This window comes from Mesoplodon bidens, assembly GCF_964165515.1.
Source record: "Mesoplodon bidens genome assembly, chromosome: 8".
Classification (NCBI taxonomy): Eukaryota; Metazoa; Chordata; class Mammalia; order Artiodactyla; family Ziphiidae; genus Mesoplodon; species Mesoplodon bidens.
Window position 1 is genome coordinate 4,469,606 of NC_138165.1, and position 16,658 is coordinate 4,486,263.

At 43.3% G+C, this 16,658-nt stretch overlaps 1 protein-coding gene across 2 annotated transcripts in view; it reads right to left on the bottom strand.

The window, feature by feature from the left end:
- Positions 1-14,484, bottom strand: part of CNTNAP5 (contactin associated protein family member 5) — a gene marked incomplete at its 5' end in the record, with an annotated part of 887,048 nt that extends 872,564 nt beyond the window's left edge. For both annotated transcript variants that reach the window (XM_081242026.1, XM_081242025.1), the window contains one exon: positions 14,403-14,484. In XM_081242026.1, the coding sequence (XP_081098152.1) occupies positions 14,403-14,484 (82 nt within the window). The remainder of the gene's footprint in view (positions 1-14,402) is intronic.
- Between the last annotated feature and the right edge of the window lie 2,174 nt (positions 14,485-16,658).

Here is a 16,658-nt window from a genome sequence, read left to right on the forward strand (position 1 = left end):
CCCTCCCTGCTCCATGTCCTCAAGTCCATTCTCTATGTCTGCATCTTTATTCCTGCCCTGCCACTAGGTTCATCAGTACTATTTTTTTTAGATTCCACATATATGCGTTAGCGTACGATATTTGTTTTTCTGACTTACTTCACTCTGTAGGACAGACTCTAGGTCCATCCACGTCACTACAAATAACTCAGTTTCGTTTCTTTTTATGGCTGAGTAATATTCCATTGTATATATTTGCCACACCTTCTTTATCTATTCATCTGTCGATGGACATTTAGGTTGCTTCCATGTCCTAGCCATTGTAAGTAGTGCTGCAATGAGCATTGTGGTACATGACTGTTTTTGAATTATGGTTTTCTCAGGATATATGTCCAGTAGTAGGATTGCTGGGTCATATGATAGTTCTATTTTTAGTTTTTTAAGGAACCTCCATACTGTTCTCCATAGTGGCTGTATCAATTTACACTCCCACCAACAGTGCAAGAGGGTTCCCTTTTCACCACACCTTCTCCAGCACTTATTGTTTTTGTTTTGTTTTGTTTTGTTTTGCGGTACGCAGGCCTCTCACTGTTGTGGCCTCTCCCATTGCGGAGCACAGGCTCCGGACGCGCAGGCTCAGTGGCCATGGCTCACGGGCCCAGTCGCTCCACGGCATGTGGGATCTTCCCAGACCAGGGCACGAACCTGTGTCCCCTGCATCGGCAGGCGGACTCCCAACCACTGTGCCACCAGGGAAGCCCCTGTTTCTTGATTTTTTGATGATGGCCATTCTGACATGTGTGAAGTGATACTTCATTGTAGTTTTGATTTGCATGTCCCTAATGATTAGTGATGTTGAGCCTCTTTTCATGTGCCTCTTGGCCATCTGTATGTCTTCCTTGGTGAAATGTCTATTTAGATCTTCCGCCTGAACGGTACATTAAGCAAACACGCAAGCATATGCTGACAATTAACACTCCAACCAGAACCAGAAACCAAGATTGAATCCACATAGGCCACAACTTAATTTCATGTGTGCACTTTCACCAGGTCCAGTCACATTCATTAACGTTAGGGAACATTGAGAGGAGCTCATGAAAGTTAGGAGATACAGGCCTGAGATTACAGAGGGTGCCTTCAGCTGTATGCTAGCTCTCTGCCCCTGTACTGTCCCTAAACCAGGCACGCTGTCTGTACTTGGCTTTCACTTAACCTGTCTGTACTTTAATTCAGTTTATCAAGTAGTTATTTTACCATTCACTGTATGGCCAACATGAAATCCCCTTCTTTTGAAAAGGTCAAAGGGGCACATGTATCTTTTTTGAATTATAGTTTTCTCCAGACATATGCCCAGGAGTGGGATTGCTTGATCTTATGGTAGCTCTATTTTTTTAGTTTTTTGAGGAACCTCCATACTGTTTTCCATAGTGACTGCACCAACTTACATTCCCACCAGCAGTTTTGGAGGGTTCCCTTTCCTCCACACCCTCTCCAGCATTTGTTATTTGTGGACGTTTTAATGACGGCCATCCTGACAGACATAGAGAACAGACTTATTGTTGCCAAGGGGGAGGGGCGTGGGAAAGGGATGGATTGGGAGTTTGGGATGAGCAGATGCAAACTATTGTATAGAGAATAGATAAACAGCAAGTTCCTAGTGTATAGCACAGGGAACTATATTCAGTATCCTGTGATGAACAAGAATAGAAAAGAATATAAAAAAGAATGTATATATATATATATATATATATATATATATATATATATATATATATATATATATATATCTGTATATCTGAATCCCTTTGCTGTACAGGAGAATCTAATACAGCATTGTAAATCAACTGTATTCAATAATAAAATAAGTAAAAAAAGGTCAAAAGGGAATATCTGGGATGGAGGCGGATAATTCAAGGACCTTCATAAGATAATCTTCTTTTAACCTAAGAACGGCTATTCACATTAAGAAGATCAAAATGAGGAAGCATTTGTTTGACAAGCTACTATCCTTTCAAATCTCTAAATGCCAATAAGATACCCTTGCCCTGAGACTTATATAAAATAGCAACAAGAAAAAAAAGACTTTCAAAGGGTTAAAAATGGGCACCTGGACAGAGGTAATATTTAAAATATTTAATAACCTTCACATCAGGCCATCAACTGATGCAAACAGACCAGATGCAGGTGGCAAGCACCCAGGGTGGCCTTGCTGCTTCACACCACCATTGAGGCCACCACCCCCACTTTTCATAAAACCATCATGATATGCCTAATCAACTTTGCATGAAATTATAAACTTGGAGATACCTACAATTACAGGTAAGGCAGAAGGCTTTGTGTGGTACTTCCATGAAGAATCAGAGAGAGGAGAGTCAGCTGAGTGATAGGATTCTGCATCTCCTCCCCCCATTTCCCCCAAAGCCGCCATATGTGTAATTTATTTTACATAGAAATTCTGCATAAGACTTCATTTTGGAAACCAAAACATTCTCCTCCTAAAATAAGTTTAAATATTTAAGGTCTTATTTCTTGGAGCACTCGTTCTTTCTGAGAGCTAGAACACAGCACAGATTCTTTGCCTCAGTCAGTGTGAATGACTTTGGGATCCACCACGTCCTTTCCTGATGGCAGCCATGGACGGAGGAACAGATGCAAAGCTGTGAGTGTGCTGACCATTGAACAAATCACTCAGCCTCTTCAAACCTAAGCAAGAAGGTCCACTGAGACACGTAAATAGCTGAAAAAGAGGACCAAGGCGACACAGAGACCTCACAACTCAGCCCAACAATAGCTCAGGTCGAAGGGACAAAGGCAGGGGAGCTGGAGAATAAAGTACAGAATTCCTGGGTCTGGCTTTCCGTGCAGCTGGTGACGAAAGAAAGTTGGACACAGTCGGGGGTGGCCTTTCTCTGCCAAGCAGACTCTCTGAGGCCCGCAGAGCACATGCTCATCATGGGACCTCGTCTGCGGTGGAGAATAATGGTATTCAGCATGTGCTTGTTCAAAACCCTCCCTCCCATCTAACCCCACTGGGTGAAAGGAGGTTAGGGGCTGGATATGGGTTGAACTCTGCGGCCCGAAGACAGAAAACAGATCTGAATGCAAGCCAGTCCTTGCCTTATTAGAACATATTATCGAAGTATCACACAGAGGGGTTTTCTTATTAGCACCAACTTTAAAAAACAAACAAACAATAAAACAGAACATCCATCTAACAAAATCTAGGAGGGGTACAGTATGATGGAGTGATGAAAATATTGTACTTAGAGAGGAAGGTCTCTAGGGAGCATGAAACAGGAGTGGACACACTAACAGAGGACACTAGTCGTGGAATCCACAAGGCCACTAGTGATGGGCACAGAGCCTTAACGGGAAAGGCTTTAGCAAGTAAGACAACCAAATTTTACAAACAGCCAGACTTACAGGAACGGTTTGCCGCAGGGATTTCGAGTTATGGGGGAAGTGTTGCCTGCAGGGTTAGAATAAGGTGACCTGCATGTGGAGGAGGAATCTGTAGGTCTAGACTGACAAGGCATTTCTCACCCTGGGTCAGAGGGAAGGTCTGCAAGGTTGATCATCTCCAGTTCAAGAACAGCTCAGCCTTAGCTTTCGGTTCAAGGGAATGGCAGATAGAGTGTAAGAGACTATGGGCGCTGGAATCAGGGAAATGTGCGTTATCATCCTAGCGTGACTATCTGCAAGCTATTTGATCCTGGGTAAATCACCTGATGGGCCCAGCTGGCACGTGCTCACCCTAGAATGGGGAGGAGGGAAACATCACATCAAGCTGTGGGGAGGGACAGGATGAGCCCCTCAGGTACCACCCCCAGCATGAGGTGTATGTTTGGAAGCCCTTCCGGTGAAGAAACACATCACTTGACTTTATCTCTCATCTCCAGTGCTCTGACATTCCAATCTGCTGGTTTCATTTCTTTTGACTGTGTCGAATAGTCCCTGATTGTTGTAGAAGGAGAAGCATTAATCTCTCTTTTAATATCCTGGTGAGCTCAGCCTGTCTCCAATCGGAAAACAATCTGCCCTCGTTGACCCCAATCCTGTAACCTGGCAGAGCTCATTTCCTCAAAGGTAAGCTCCGTGCATGGGGCAGCACATCGCCAGGTGACTGCCATGGAGTGTGGTGCAGACTTGGAGTGGGGCTGAGCAGACTTCTTCCCCACAGCCCCTCCCAGAAGCCCCATTTCACCAAGCAGACGTGTGGGTTTCCTTTCCTCCTGTGAATTGATAAGCTCTTCTCACCTCGCATTATCGATTAAGCATAATCTGCAGCCCACAGACCAGGCACAGTTGATGGGAAAGGAAGCTACCTGTTCCAAGATGAGAAGAGAGACAGGGAAGTTGTTCTCGTTCATATAGGAATCCTAGAAGGTGTAAATAGGGGGAAAGAGGCAAAGAGCTTAGGCCTGTGCCCCTGGGTGTATGTGGCCCTTTACATGGGTTAAGTGAATCAATTTTGCTCATCAATTTTTAATCAAAGATTGTGGGAGAATGTTTTCCTCATAATACACCCATGGATGTAATATGGAGCAGAATGCAAATTTGTCTGAGTGTTTAAGACAAAATTCAAGAAATTACATGCTTCAGCAGCCACGTGAAGCTGAGCTCTCGGACTCCCCTGGGTTCCTTGCACTCTTTTTTCCATCAAGCAGCACTTCAATGGCAAAGTTTAAAAAGCATTAGCCTAGGCCATAAAACAATAAAAAAGGAGTCACTTACTAAATGTTAATTGAAACAGGCAGAGTCAAGGAAGGGGGATAGAAAAGAGAGAGGTGCAGCAGAGAGACAGGGAGGCGACAGGAATGGAAGAACATGGGGAAGGGGAGGAGGTGGGAAGACGGAAGGAAAGGAAGGCGCATCAGAAAGAAGGCACATTGGAGTGAAGGAGAAGAAACACTGAAGACAAGGAAGCAAGCGAAAAGACTCAGGAAGAGGAAAGAGGTGCTTAATACCATGAGCAAGATTAGAGTGGAGGACCCCAGTGCCACGGCTTTGATTTGAAGAGATACTACTACCTTTTGCTGTTGTTGTTTCTGGACTATGTGAACAGCAATCCAAATCTCCCCCTCATCAATGAACAGTAGGCTTTCATGAATGTATGGAGGAATAAGTGCATAGTAGCCATTTCATAAGTATTTTTTGAATGAACAAATGAAAGAATGATGCATTTGCAGGTGGATTAGCACTAATAATTCATCGAGCATTGTAGCAGTACCTGATTTTAACCCAACATTTACAAGAACAAGAGAACACTTGTACTATGTATCCACCAAAAGTAGCCTTCAGCAATACCCAGAAGGAAAGCCCAGCTCTACGAACCTTCGGCTTTAACTTCCCTCTGCCCGAGTCTCCTGCAAATGGAGAGCTTAGGATACTGGGAACACTACATATACATCTGCTCAGGTTCACTGATTTTTTTCTCAAGGTCTCTTCAAGGATGCTTCTCCCTAAGGCTGACATCTTCTGCCAGGGTTTGCTGGAGGGGACATGCTCTTTTTCTAGAGGAAGCTCTTTTCTCCACTCCCCTTGAGGTTCACTGGCCAAAGCCCAGAGGCAGGGACATACCTGATGATCACACCTCGACAGAGCCCAGGAATTAAGTGAGGAACCCAGACAGTCACGTGTCTCTATAAGGTAAGGACTGATTCTGCCCACAGTCCCTGTGACATCAGAGTTAAAATGAGAACGTTTCCATCTGCCTCGGCAATCACTCAACCCTGTGATTAAGGGGCAGTGAGCCCCTCCATCTTTGCTTAAGAATGGAAATGTAGTTGTCTCTGCCTTGATTGCTATTGTAACTGATTTTGAGAAAATCCATGTTGAGGTTCATTGTTAATTATAACAAGTCTAATTATTGAATTCCCACGTCATGTGTCATTTATACTGAGTTACTCATGTTATACTTACACTGATTCTATAACGCTCATGTTATTATCCATAGGAAATACTCACTGAGTGAGAGTCACATCAACCCAGAATTGTGTGACCTATGCCCTTTCTACTGTCCTCTGTCACCTCTCCATTGCCCACCTGTTGTATAATATGTTCACCCTTGTAATTCAGAGGGTCAGTCTGGTGGAAACCAGGAAGTTGGTGACACTTTTCTTGGACATTCTAAACATTCCTCTACTTTGCCTTTCCCCAACTCGGAACATTCTCTTCCCCTCCTTCAAACACCCAGCTCTATCTCTTCTAGAATCGTTTCTTTTGGAAAGGTCTGTTTCTCTCAGTTCAGCAGAGTTCAGTACAGATTTAAGTTCCTATATTTTCTTTCCCAGTGAGGCTCTGTGTCTTAGGGCTTCTCTGTATGAATTGAAAGGCTTTTTCTCACATCTACAGATTCAGGGACTAATGGAGTTAACAGAAGAGTTGTTTGGGGACAGATGGGGTGAGGGCGTTGGAATCCAGTGGGCTTTCCCAAGTGCAGTGGGTGGCAGATCTCTGTCAGGACTGTGCTTAGAATAGGTCTTGATGGAGGTTTCGCATTTGGTGACTGTGCCCACATGCAAGGCAGCACCAGCATCCAACAGACGTTTTTCTCCCCTCTTTTCCCACCTTAACATAATCAGGGAGAAGCCAATGGTAATACCCAAAATACATGGTCACATGACAGAGAGTGGAGTGGAGAAGAGAGGAAGGAAAACCAAGAGGAAGGGAGGATGGGAGGAAGCAAGGGGGAAAGGAAGGAACAATGGGAGGGAGGGGAGGAGGGGGGAAGGGAACTGAACATATATATTCAGCAAACAGTAGCCTAGACTCACACCTACAAGCGTCTGTCTGTTAGGCAAATCTCTTTAGACTGCTATTTGCCTTGGACTGTCTTCAGAAGGATATATCTGCTTCCAAAGGTGGAAAGTTAAAAATAATATACACCACGAGCTGTGTTTTGGCATTTTCCTTCACTTCTGTCTTCAACATTGCTGATGTTGTCCTTTAAAACTCAATCAATTCAGCTGATCCAGGGAACAGATGGCATTAATCAACCCCCCGAGAATATGCACAAAAGCAATTAGAAATGTAGAGACATGGAATTTATGCCAGCAAATCAATTACCAATGATGGCAAATCAACATGGCTTACCCAACTTCCCCTGTTTGTTTTTCCACGGGGCGACCTCTGATAGTAGTAATGATCCCTAGTTTACCCCCCTGCCAGAGGGGGGATGAGAATGGGACGCTGAGATTTAATTGCATCATCCTTAATGACTAGTTCTCACTCTGCTGACAAAAACCAGCATAATTTACAGACTAGATGATGCATCAGGATGATGGATACAGACAGCATGGGCTATATGGTGTCATGCAAATATGAAATATACTGCACTGAGAATATGGTCGTTTGGTATTCCCTGAGAAGAACTTCATTTCAGAAAACAGAGCACCTTTTCTAGCATCTATAGCTCTCATTTGTCAAAAACAATGGGAGAAGCTACAGAATACATTTTAACTACAAATCTGTGCCTTCTGTGAGTTTACTAGCTCATAGAGTCCTAGGGTTTGAATTGACTTGCCTCATGATTTTCTTTCTGATTCTTTATGACCTTTGCAGAGTCTGAAACTTTCTTCCTTAGGCCCTTATTAATTATCACCCGAGTTAGTGTAATAAGCTCTTCCCTGGCTTTCTTACTACTAGCCTTTGCCCATTTTAATCTATCCTTCACATGGCGATTTTTTAAAAAACAAAAATCTGATTAGTATTATCTAATCACATGTGCAAAATCCTTTGATGACTCTCGGTAGTTATAACAGTAAAAATCAAAGACTCCCATGTTTACCTAGTTGTCTAGTTTCTTATTCTACCCCTATGCCTATGAGCCACTCTTACAAGTAGTCACTACAACACAGAAAGCCTGTAATAACCTCCCCTGCTCTCCCCAGCTGGGAAGTTTGACTGTAAGTCTCTGTTTCCCTCAGAGAGCCTGCCTTGATGCCCCAGCCGGTTTGAGATGCTCACCTGTGCCTTACATGACACACTCTGTACTTACCTTCATTATAGCATTTATCACTTTGATGTGATTAAAGATTTATTTTTCTGGCTGCTCATGTTCAAAGTTCCTTGGGGTCATGAACTCTACCTTCTTATGCATCTTTACTTCTCCAGCTTCATAGAAAAACTTGACTTTTAAGAAAGAGAACCTTTCATTGGGATTCATTTCTTCAACAAGTTTTTCAAATGAGTAACACACACATATGCTTAACACTTAAATCTTCTCCCAACCACAGCTTAAGAAGATGACATCAGAGACTCAGGATTATGTTATCAGGCAGTGTTGTAGGTTTGCAATTAAATAAGATCTTTCCCGTAATTTATGACTAAAGCCCCATTAAATAAACGTTTCCTCTTTATACTGAACCCTGGGCTATGAAGAATATATTGCTATATATAGCAATATATATCTGTGTATTTTCAGACTATATGAGAAACACTCATTAAAATTGTAAAAGCAAGTTAATAAAATTAGCTCAAAATTTGTACTGAGGTCAAATGAATGGAGAGACTTTCTCTTTTAGGAAGAAGTAGCCATTTGACACAGAAATAAGATCATGCCAGGAAACTCATGGAAATGTGCAGCCCTGTGTAAAGGCAGGGGCCCATTTATCAGCTCCATATCCAGTCAAATTATCTAAACTTCTGCTCTTTCACTTAAAAGCTACACATGCTAACATCTTCTTAACATTTTCAAAACTAGAGTAGGTAATACTTGTCACTTGGAAAAGAAAAAAACAACCCATAAAACAAATACATTTTAAAAGATTCTAGCAGCTGGACCATAGAAGGATCTTAGTTTAGAAATGAAAAATTTTAGTTGGAACCCATTCATTTACTCTTTCATCCATGCATTTGCCCAGTATTTTAGATACTGACTATAGACATTCAAATAAAATATGATAATCAGGAAAATGTGCATCTAGTTGGGAAGACAAGGCCTAGAAGAAGTGTTATGGAAATAGAGTAGTAATATAAAGAGACATTTGACCCAGCCTGGGGAAAGTGTATTTGTTGGGGGAGAGGGGGATGGAGAAAGTGACAGAAGATAAAAATGTGAAAGGGCATTCTAGACCAAGCAGACGGCATATGCAAAATAAATGCAAGGAGATATGAGAAAACATGGCTCGTTTGGGACGGCGGAGTTCCATAAACTGGAAATAAAGCAATGTGGGAGGAGTGACTGGGATGAAATTTAGAGTATTAGGCAGAGCCCAATACATTCAGGACCAGCCTTCTGCTGAGAAAGGAAGCTCATCCCTGCTATTTATTGATAATTAATATGTTTGGTCTGGCATCTATAGACTCACAAGACATGACGCCAACAGAGGTACCTTTTACGGCATTGTTGTGTGTGTGTGGTCACAAATCTTCAGCAAGCTTATGCCCTTTCCTTATCAGGTTTTAAACTGAAACTTGTAGAAGAAAAAACATCTGGTGCTCCTCCAGATATGAGGCTTCCTGTCTTTGACCATTGTGATGTTTAACATCTTGCATCAAATCTAGATTCCAACTGTTTGGTTGTTTTTTGAAGGTATAACTCAGGAGTTGGTTCTTGTGGAAGCAGCTGCCTCCATGCCCTCTGCTATGGATAGGCTGCAGAGACTAACCACAGAAATGCCAAGGCAACGTTCTACAGATGCTCACACATAGATCCCATCAGAATGCAGGGGAATTAATTTCATATCTTGCAGAGAGTCTGATCTTTGGAAGTAGATAGATATAGGTACAGTTCCTAAATTTTTTTTCATTGCTTAGCTTTATGATCTTGGGAAATTTATTAACTTCTATTAACCTTAAATTTAGTCATCTGTAAACCCGATTTAATAAGGTCTACCTGTGCTGCCTTGTCAAATTATGCGAACATGGCACATGGCATGAGAGATACAAAGTGCATAGCAGTTAGTAGGAATTAAAACCCTAAGTTGTTATTCTAAATATAACTGCTTAACAATTTTGAGCACAGTTATCCCAGAAGTATCCAAATGGAATGACCAGTAGGCAACATCAACTGTTAAAGACAAAAATGTATTGGGACAAATAAGGGACAAAAAAGACCTTAATAATCATTTAATCCAACTTCTTAATACACCAACATCATTAGGATAAGTCAATAACGTTTATAAGGACATCTGCCAGAAAGTGTCAGAGTTTTGATGAATGAAGACAGTTTCCCCTATGAATTAAAAAAATGTCATTAGGCTCCAAGTGAGTACACCGAAGCTTCAAAATAAAGCCTTATTGAGTGAATGACTTTTGTATTCTGGCCTTTCAGGTAACTAGAGCATCTCCTCACTGTCCTATATGACAAGGATAATTAGCTTTGTATATATAGGTCATATTTCAGCAGAGTTCTGGCATGTAAGATAAAGGGCTTTGGTTCATCAACTAAAGGCTTTAGGAACATTGCAAATGATATCACATTAGTTTGTTTTGTAACAAATGGACACTGAAAAGTAAGGCAATCTAGTAAAGAGAAACTGGGTCCCACTAAAGAAAGAAAAGGCTAGAGGGGCAGGGAAAAAAGAAAACTGCAACTTAGAAGACAGTCATTCATTAGAATGAGAATAAGAGGTGGGGGTGAGTAAGGTGATTCTTATAGAACCTAACTTTCTTATAAGTCTATACCCTTGTGTGAAAATTGCTAGTCTAGCTGTTCATATTTTTCAGTTGTGGAAATATGATTCTAGTTTGGAGACGGGGACTATACGGACAGAAAGGCAAGAGAGTTCATATGGATGGTGAAAGACGAGCCCATTCAACCATGGGAAAATCTTCTGGACTCTTCCAAACGAGCATTATAATGCTTCTTTCACTTTGGATGACCATAAATGCCACAAAAAGTATACCGCAAACACCTTCCTGCTGAAGATAATCTGATGTTTGTTTATTTATAATATTACGTATTGATTGTGTTTGTGTGTAAGCTTCAGATAACTCAAGGTACAGTGCATCTCTTTATTTGAAGATCTTTAGGAATATGGTTGACATTTTCCTATATTTTCGATAAAGTTCTGCCTGTGATGAAAGGGGTAAAGAGTTTTTTATTTCTCTCTCAAGGCTGTTATCTGTGTGAACCTAATATGTAGCAACAAAGAGATAAGATGTTTAGAGAGATCATTCAAAGTGACTGATTGGTCAGAATGAAGGCTCTTTATAACCATGTAACATCCAATTATTGTAAAATAAAGTGAACAGCGACCCTATAAGTGTCTCCTGCATTCCTCTTATCTTTTGAATGCAAGTTCTCCCACTATAATAGTCTTTCAACGTACCCACTATTCGAAGAATCTCCTCTGTAAAATTTGAGCTGCTGTTCTATTTGGAAGTAGATACATATCTTAATTGCTATTTTATACCTGAGCTGTGAGCACAGAAACGATGCATCACCTGATGGGCATTTGGCATCTTAGCTGTGGCATAACTAGGGCTAGAACTCCTAGCATTTCAAACTCCTGGTTTCACTTTAACCAACTATCAAGTCACATCGTTTCTTCTTGTGTCAAAGGAGCTGACATTATATGTAAAATGGTTTTCATTTAACACTGTCCTATCATATCTACATTTGAAATTAATTAATTCCCTCAGGGTAAACTCAAAGGAAGTGTTATAGCTATTTAATATCCTGAAAATCCGAAATTGGGGAATTTCCAGAGTTTTTATTACTGGTGGGTAATTATGTTCTCTGCACAGATTCATCTTATCTATACTGTAGCTGGCCTTCTAACCTAACTTTATTTAATTTTGTTTAATTAGAAACTTATAAAATCTATAATTGGGTAAGCATTCTTTTTTCCCTGACAGCTAAATTCCCAAGTTTTGCTCAGATTATGAGAAAATTAAACACACACACACACACACACACACAAACGTACACACATCCTACATACACACAGCAATAACAACAGCAAAAATTATTATTAGAAGAATGGAAACAATTAAAATTTGTTTTTACTTGTGAACAAAGTTCACAAGTATACCATGGAGCATCTTGGGTAAATAATTCATTTCCAAGACAACTCTCATGAATGACTTGAAGTATTATTTCAAAATATAGAAATAACCTTGTGAAAAAAATCTTCCAAATTATCTATAAGCTTACACAAATTGACTATTTGACAGGAGATTTCTTTTCCTCATTAGATGCATCTAAATGTTAATGGGTTGTAGATAACTAGTAAGTCAAAGTAGACAATACAAGTCTGGAAGAATTGTAGAATGTTCTTTTTTTTTTTTCTTCGAGGTTCTGCATCATAGGTTTCAAAGACCACCAGGATTGAATTCAGAAGTAATTTTCTGCTGCTATTCTATTGTTCACTGAATTAATACATTTTGTCTGGCAAAATAAAAACATTTAACATTATACTTTAGGAACATTGACCCCAAAATATTTAGCAAGCAGCGTGCCTTCAACTGAAATGCTGATTGGAAACAGGTAAATTAAACTGTCCCTGATGAAATACTAAAGATCATTATCACAAAGTTTTATTTTAAATGTTCAGAATTAGCTTTATTGCTGCATCAGTAATGATAAGCATGAGCCTTAAACTCATACCATTTAGGTTTTATATGCATTATTATAACATTAACCATAATTCAATTAGTTTACAGAAAAAGCCATTCTATAATTTTTTTCCTCGCTCTTAAGGTGCTACATAAGGAAGCCCAAACCATATTCCTATAGAGTATGTTCTATTTATTTCACCCTTATTCCTCATCCCTCTTTCACGGATCTTCAAAATATTCACTATTTTCAGGTAGGTAAATGTGCTAAAGGAAAAACACGGCTATTTCGTTGCCACACCTTTGCATCATTAGGACAATACTGACCTCTAGTGTTTTAGGAAGTAGAGAAACTAACTCAGTACTGTGCCTAAGTTCCTCTTACTGAACCACTTAGATGTTTTTCTAAAGCACCATGGGAACAATTTTACTTAAAAAAAGAAAAAAAGGAGGAGGAGGGGCTGGAGGATGTGGGGAGAGGAGAGAAACAGCAGATTCTACCCTGTCTCTCCCTATTCTCTGAAATAATTTCTGAACTAAGGCCCTTTGGCTCCTTTTTAAAGAGGTTGACCTCTTCAGCACTCCCTTAGAATACAAACTTTAATAAAATCTTTATAACACATTTCCACTAACTATCGATTTTGGATCCCCCAAACTTCCAATCACAGATAGAAACACTGGCTCAGCTTTGGCCCATTCTCAGTAAAGGACATTTGTCTAAGTGTCTTCCTTTGAGGTATAGCCCCGGATTGAGTATCTCTTTCTTAAGGTCCTCTTGGACCTAAGAGAGTGGGAAGTGAGGTAAAGAAACTTGTAGTAAGTGGTCTTCCTACCCTTCTCTAACAGTGATGGTTTAGAGTCCCCCCCCCACGAAAAATAGTATCAAAACTGTTCCAATACGGTTAGGTATTTCTGAGGGTCATGGTGGGGTTAGCAGATAAGGGAGCACGCTCAGAAGCTTGAGGAACCTTGATAAACCATCTTTGGAAACAACACAGACAGCTTAATTGCATTCTTTCTCATTTAGGAGTTTCCAGAGCTGGAAAAACTTCCCTTTCTCTGCCTAGAGAGGCAGCTGAACAATTGAGCTTGAACCCTCTGATGGCTCCAGAGATTTATTAAGTTTGACAAACTAGGTTCTTGAAATACACAGTGCAGGTGGCACATCCCCAGGTGTCCAGCCTTCCTGCCTATTAAAGCAAATGCCCTGCACTTGCCGAGGTTAGAGCTTGGACGACAGAGGGAACACTTAATGCATACTCCTTGGCACAAAGGTTTTGGGGGTGGAGTGCGCATCAAAGCTCTTCCTCCTGTAACGGGGTCAGCCATTGATCTTGTGGTTTGACTACACCGGGCCATGACTCTTAGGCCAAAACTCCCAACCCTATTAAACCGATGACCATTGGTTGCAAGATACCCCAACTGGAGCATTCTGCCTAGGAGACAGCTGAAAGCGATGGACTGTGAGGCACTGGACATACTACAAATCTGAGCGAGGCAGCCGCTTTCAGAAATGAGCCTCTGTCACCGAGTGCGGTGGCTGTGAGCATCTCTTGTCTCTGGAAGCTCAGCCCCCAGTGCATCCAGTCTGAACCGGGAGCACTGCTCGGGGAAAAGCCCCCGCTGAGACTAGGCAGGCAGAGAACGCGGAGCTGACGGGAGGCGGAGGGTAGAGAACCTTCCCTTCTCACCCGAACTTTGCGATTCGGGGAGAAGGGCAGGAAATCCAACGGGGCCGGCTCCTTCGAGCTCTGCGAACTTTTGGGATGGTTAGAGTGACAGAAACATACCAATCAGCATTTTTCCCCCTTCCCCTCTGCTCAGAGCAGACACAATTGAACACGCTTGGACAGTTCAGTGTGTTTCCAAACGCCAGCGTCTCCCACCTCACCTACCCGCCCCCAGCTCCTGGAACTCACAATTTGCCGCTGTTAATCCTAAATGCCACAAGCTGGAGAAGAACAAAGTGAACACGTTGGTCAGCCGTAGTCCAGAATCCATTTCTCCCGAGTAAGAGGTCCCTCCCAGTCGAATCTCAAATTCGCAGGCGCCAGCCGCGGCTTCTTCTTTCTTTCTCTGTCTCTCTCTTTCTCCTCTGCACCGCCTGACCCCTTCCCACCCAACCTTGGAGAGGCACTCGCGGCTTCACTCCATCCCGTGCCCAAACGCTCTACGGAAACCGTGGCGGGGGCTCCTCCGGAGCTGCGGAAGGAGGTACTGTCCCCGCAACGGCCGCCGGCACCACTCGCCTTCCCCGCTCGCCTCTTCCTCCTCCTTAAAGGTGCAAACCCCGACCCGACGCAACGGCAGGCGCCGAGCTCGCTCGACCGCCGACTGCACCCCGTCGGCAGCTAGAACTGGAATCAGCACCCGGGCGGCGGACAGCTCCTTATAGGCGAGCGTGGCGCGCGGCGCCGCCCCCGGCCAGGCCCGCCCCTCGCTCTCCGGTAGGAGCGGCCTGGGCGGGTCTTCGCTGGGCTCGGGCGCCTTCCACCCTGGCCGGCCGGCGCTGCGGTGCGCGCCGGCCACTTGGAGGGGACCGGGGAGGGAGCGCACATTTCCATCTCTGCCTCCGTCTCTTTGGCTTCCCCTCCCTCGCCGCCCCCACAATGTGTGTGTGTGGGGGGGGGGAGTGCATAAAGGCATCGAAATTTAAACCAGGTTTTCGAAGAACGATGCTAAAGGGTTACTAAAAGGAGTTGGAACGCAGCAAGAGGGAATTTCCCATGGAAAGCTTGGCAACGAGATGCTTTTTTTTTTTTTTTTTTTTTTTCTGAGAGGAGAGGGAAGACCTGAATTATTGAATAACGCGATTGAACTTCCCCTGTGTTTGTTCTCTAGGATGGAAGGCTGGCGGGTATTGGTAATATTGGGATTTCCGATCTAGCGGTTTAACGTGGTCCCGACCCCGCCCCCAGCTCCCACCTCCTGTGGCTCATCTTTTCAAGGCGGACCACGTCTGCGTCTCCCTCCCAGCTGCTGGCCTGTAGCTTTGGGCAAGTACTGCAAGGTGTTTGGTGCTTTCGGTTCCGGAGCCCGGGAGGTTCCTGGCGTCTGAGAGAGACGGGGAGACAAATTGGGTATGGTAATGATGAGAGTCAGGGTGGTCCTGGCTGGCTCATAGCATTCGAGATCTGAAAGCTCCTCTGGAGCGGTTTAAATTAAAATGCGGGAAAGGAGTAGTTTTGGTTTCTTCCTAGAAGCTCCCTATTAGAAACCCTGGTTTTGTCTTTGGCTTCTAGTTTGCATCTGGGGACTCTCCTGCTTGACCATAAAGCAACTTATTTTGTTTTTACTGAAGGTGTCAGAAAGCTGTCAAACCTTAACAAAATGAGGGGCCATAATGATTTCTATGTGAAGCTTACAATCAAGTTAGGGATGGAGTCACTTCAGAGGAAGCTGATGTCTCCCTTTCCCTCCCGCCCCATTTCCCTCAGCAGCAACAAATATGCAGACTTATTTTACACCGTAGATTCCTGACAACCCTTGGTCCTCAGCTGCCAGCTGCACAGCTACAGCAGGTTGAGCTGGGATTCAAGCAGCTTCTGCGTGAATCCTGAAGTTAACCTTGTGCTTTTGGTTAGAGCTGGACTCACATCATTGGAATATTAATCAATAGTTGAATGAGAAGGGAACAGAATTCTGAGGTCCTCTCACTTGTAAGTAAAATATCCTCTTGTCTCTAAACTTCTAACTGAAACTAATCGTGTTAGTTACTAGATTCTTGGACAACCAGAATACTTCTCCAGCACAGGCTGTAGCTGTGGGAGAAAAGCAGCAGCCAGGAGATGGTGAATCACAAAATATCAAAGCGGAGGTGATGGGCTTCCCTGGTGGCGCAGTGGTTGAGAGTCCACCTGCCGATGCAGGGGACAGGGGTTCGTGCCCCGGTCCGGGAAGATCCCACATGCCGCGGAGCGGCTGGGCCTGTGAGCCATGGCCGCTGAGCCTGCGTGTCCGGAGCCTGTGCTCCGCAACAGGAGAGGCCACAACACTGAGAGGCCCGCGTACCGCAAACACAAACAAACAAAAAAACAAAGCGGAGGTGAGCCAAGAAGCTGCCCTGTTGGCAGGGACCTAAGTGAGGAGGGGGCTGCAGTGCCAAGTCCAGTGGCTTGGGCTTGCCTTCTCCTACTGAGGGCCCTGAGGGGCTGCCTCCCCACCCCTGGCTTTTG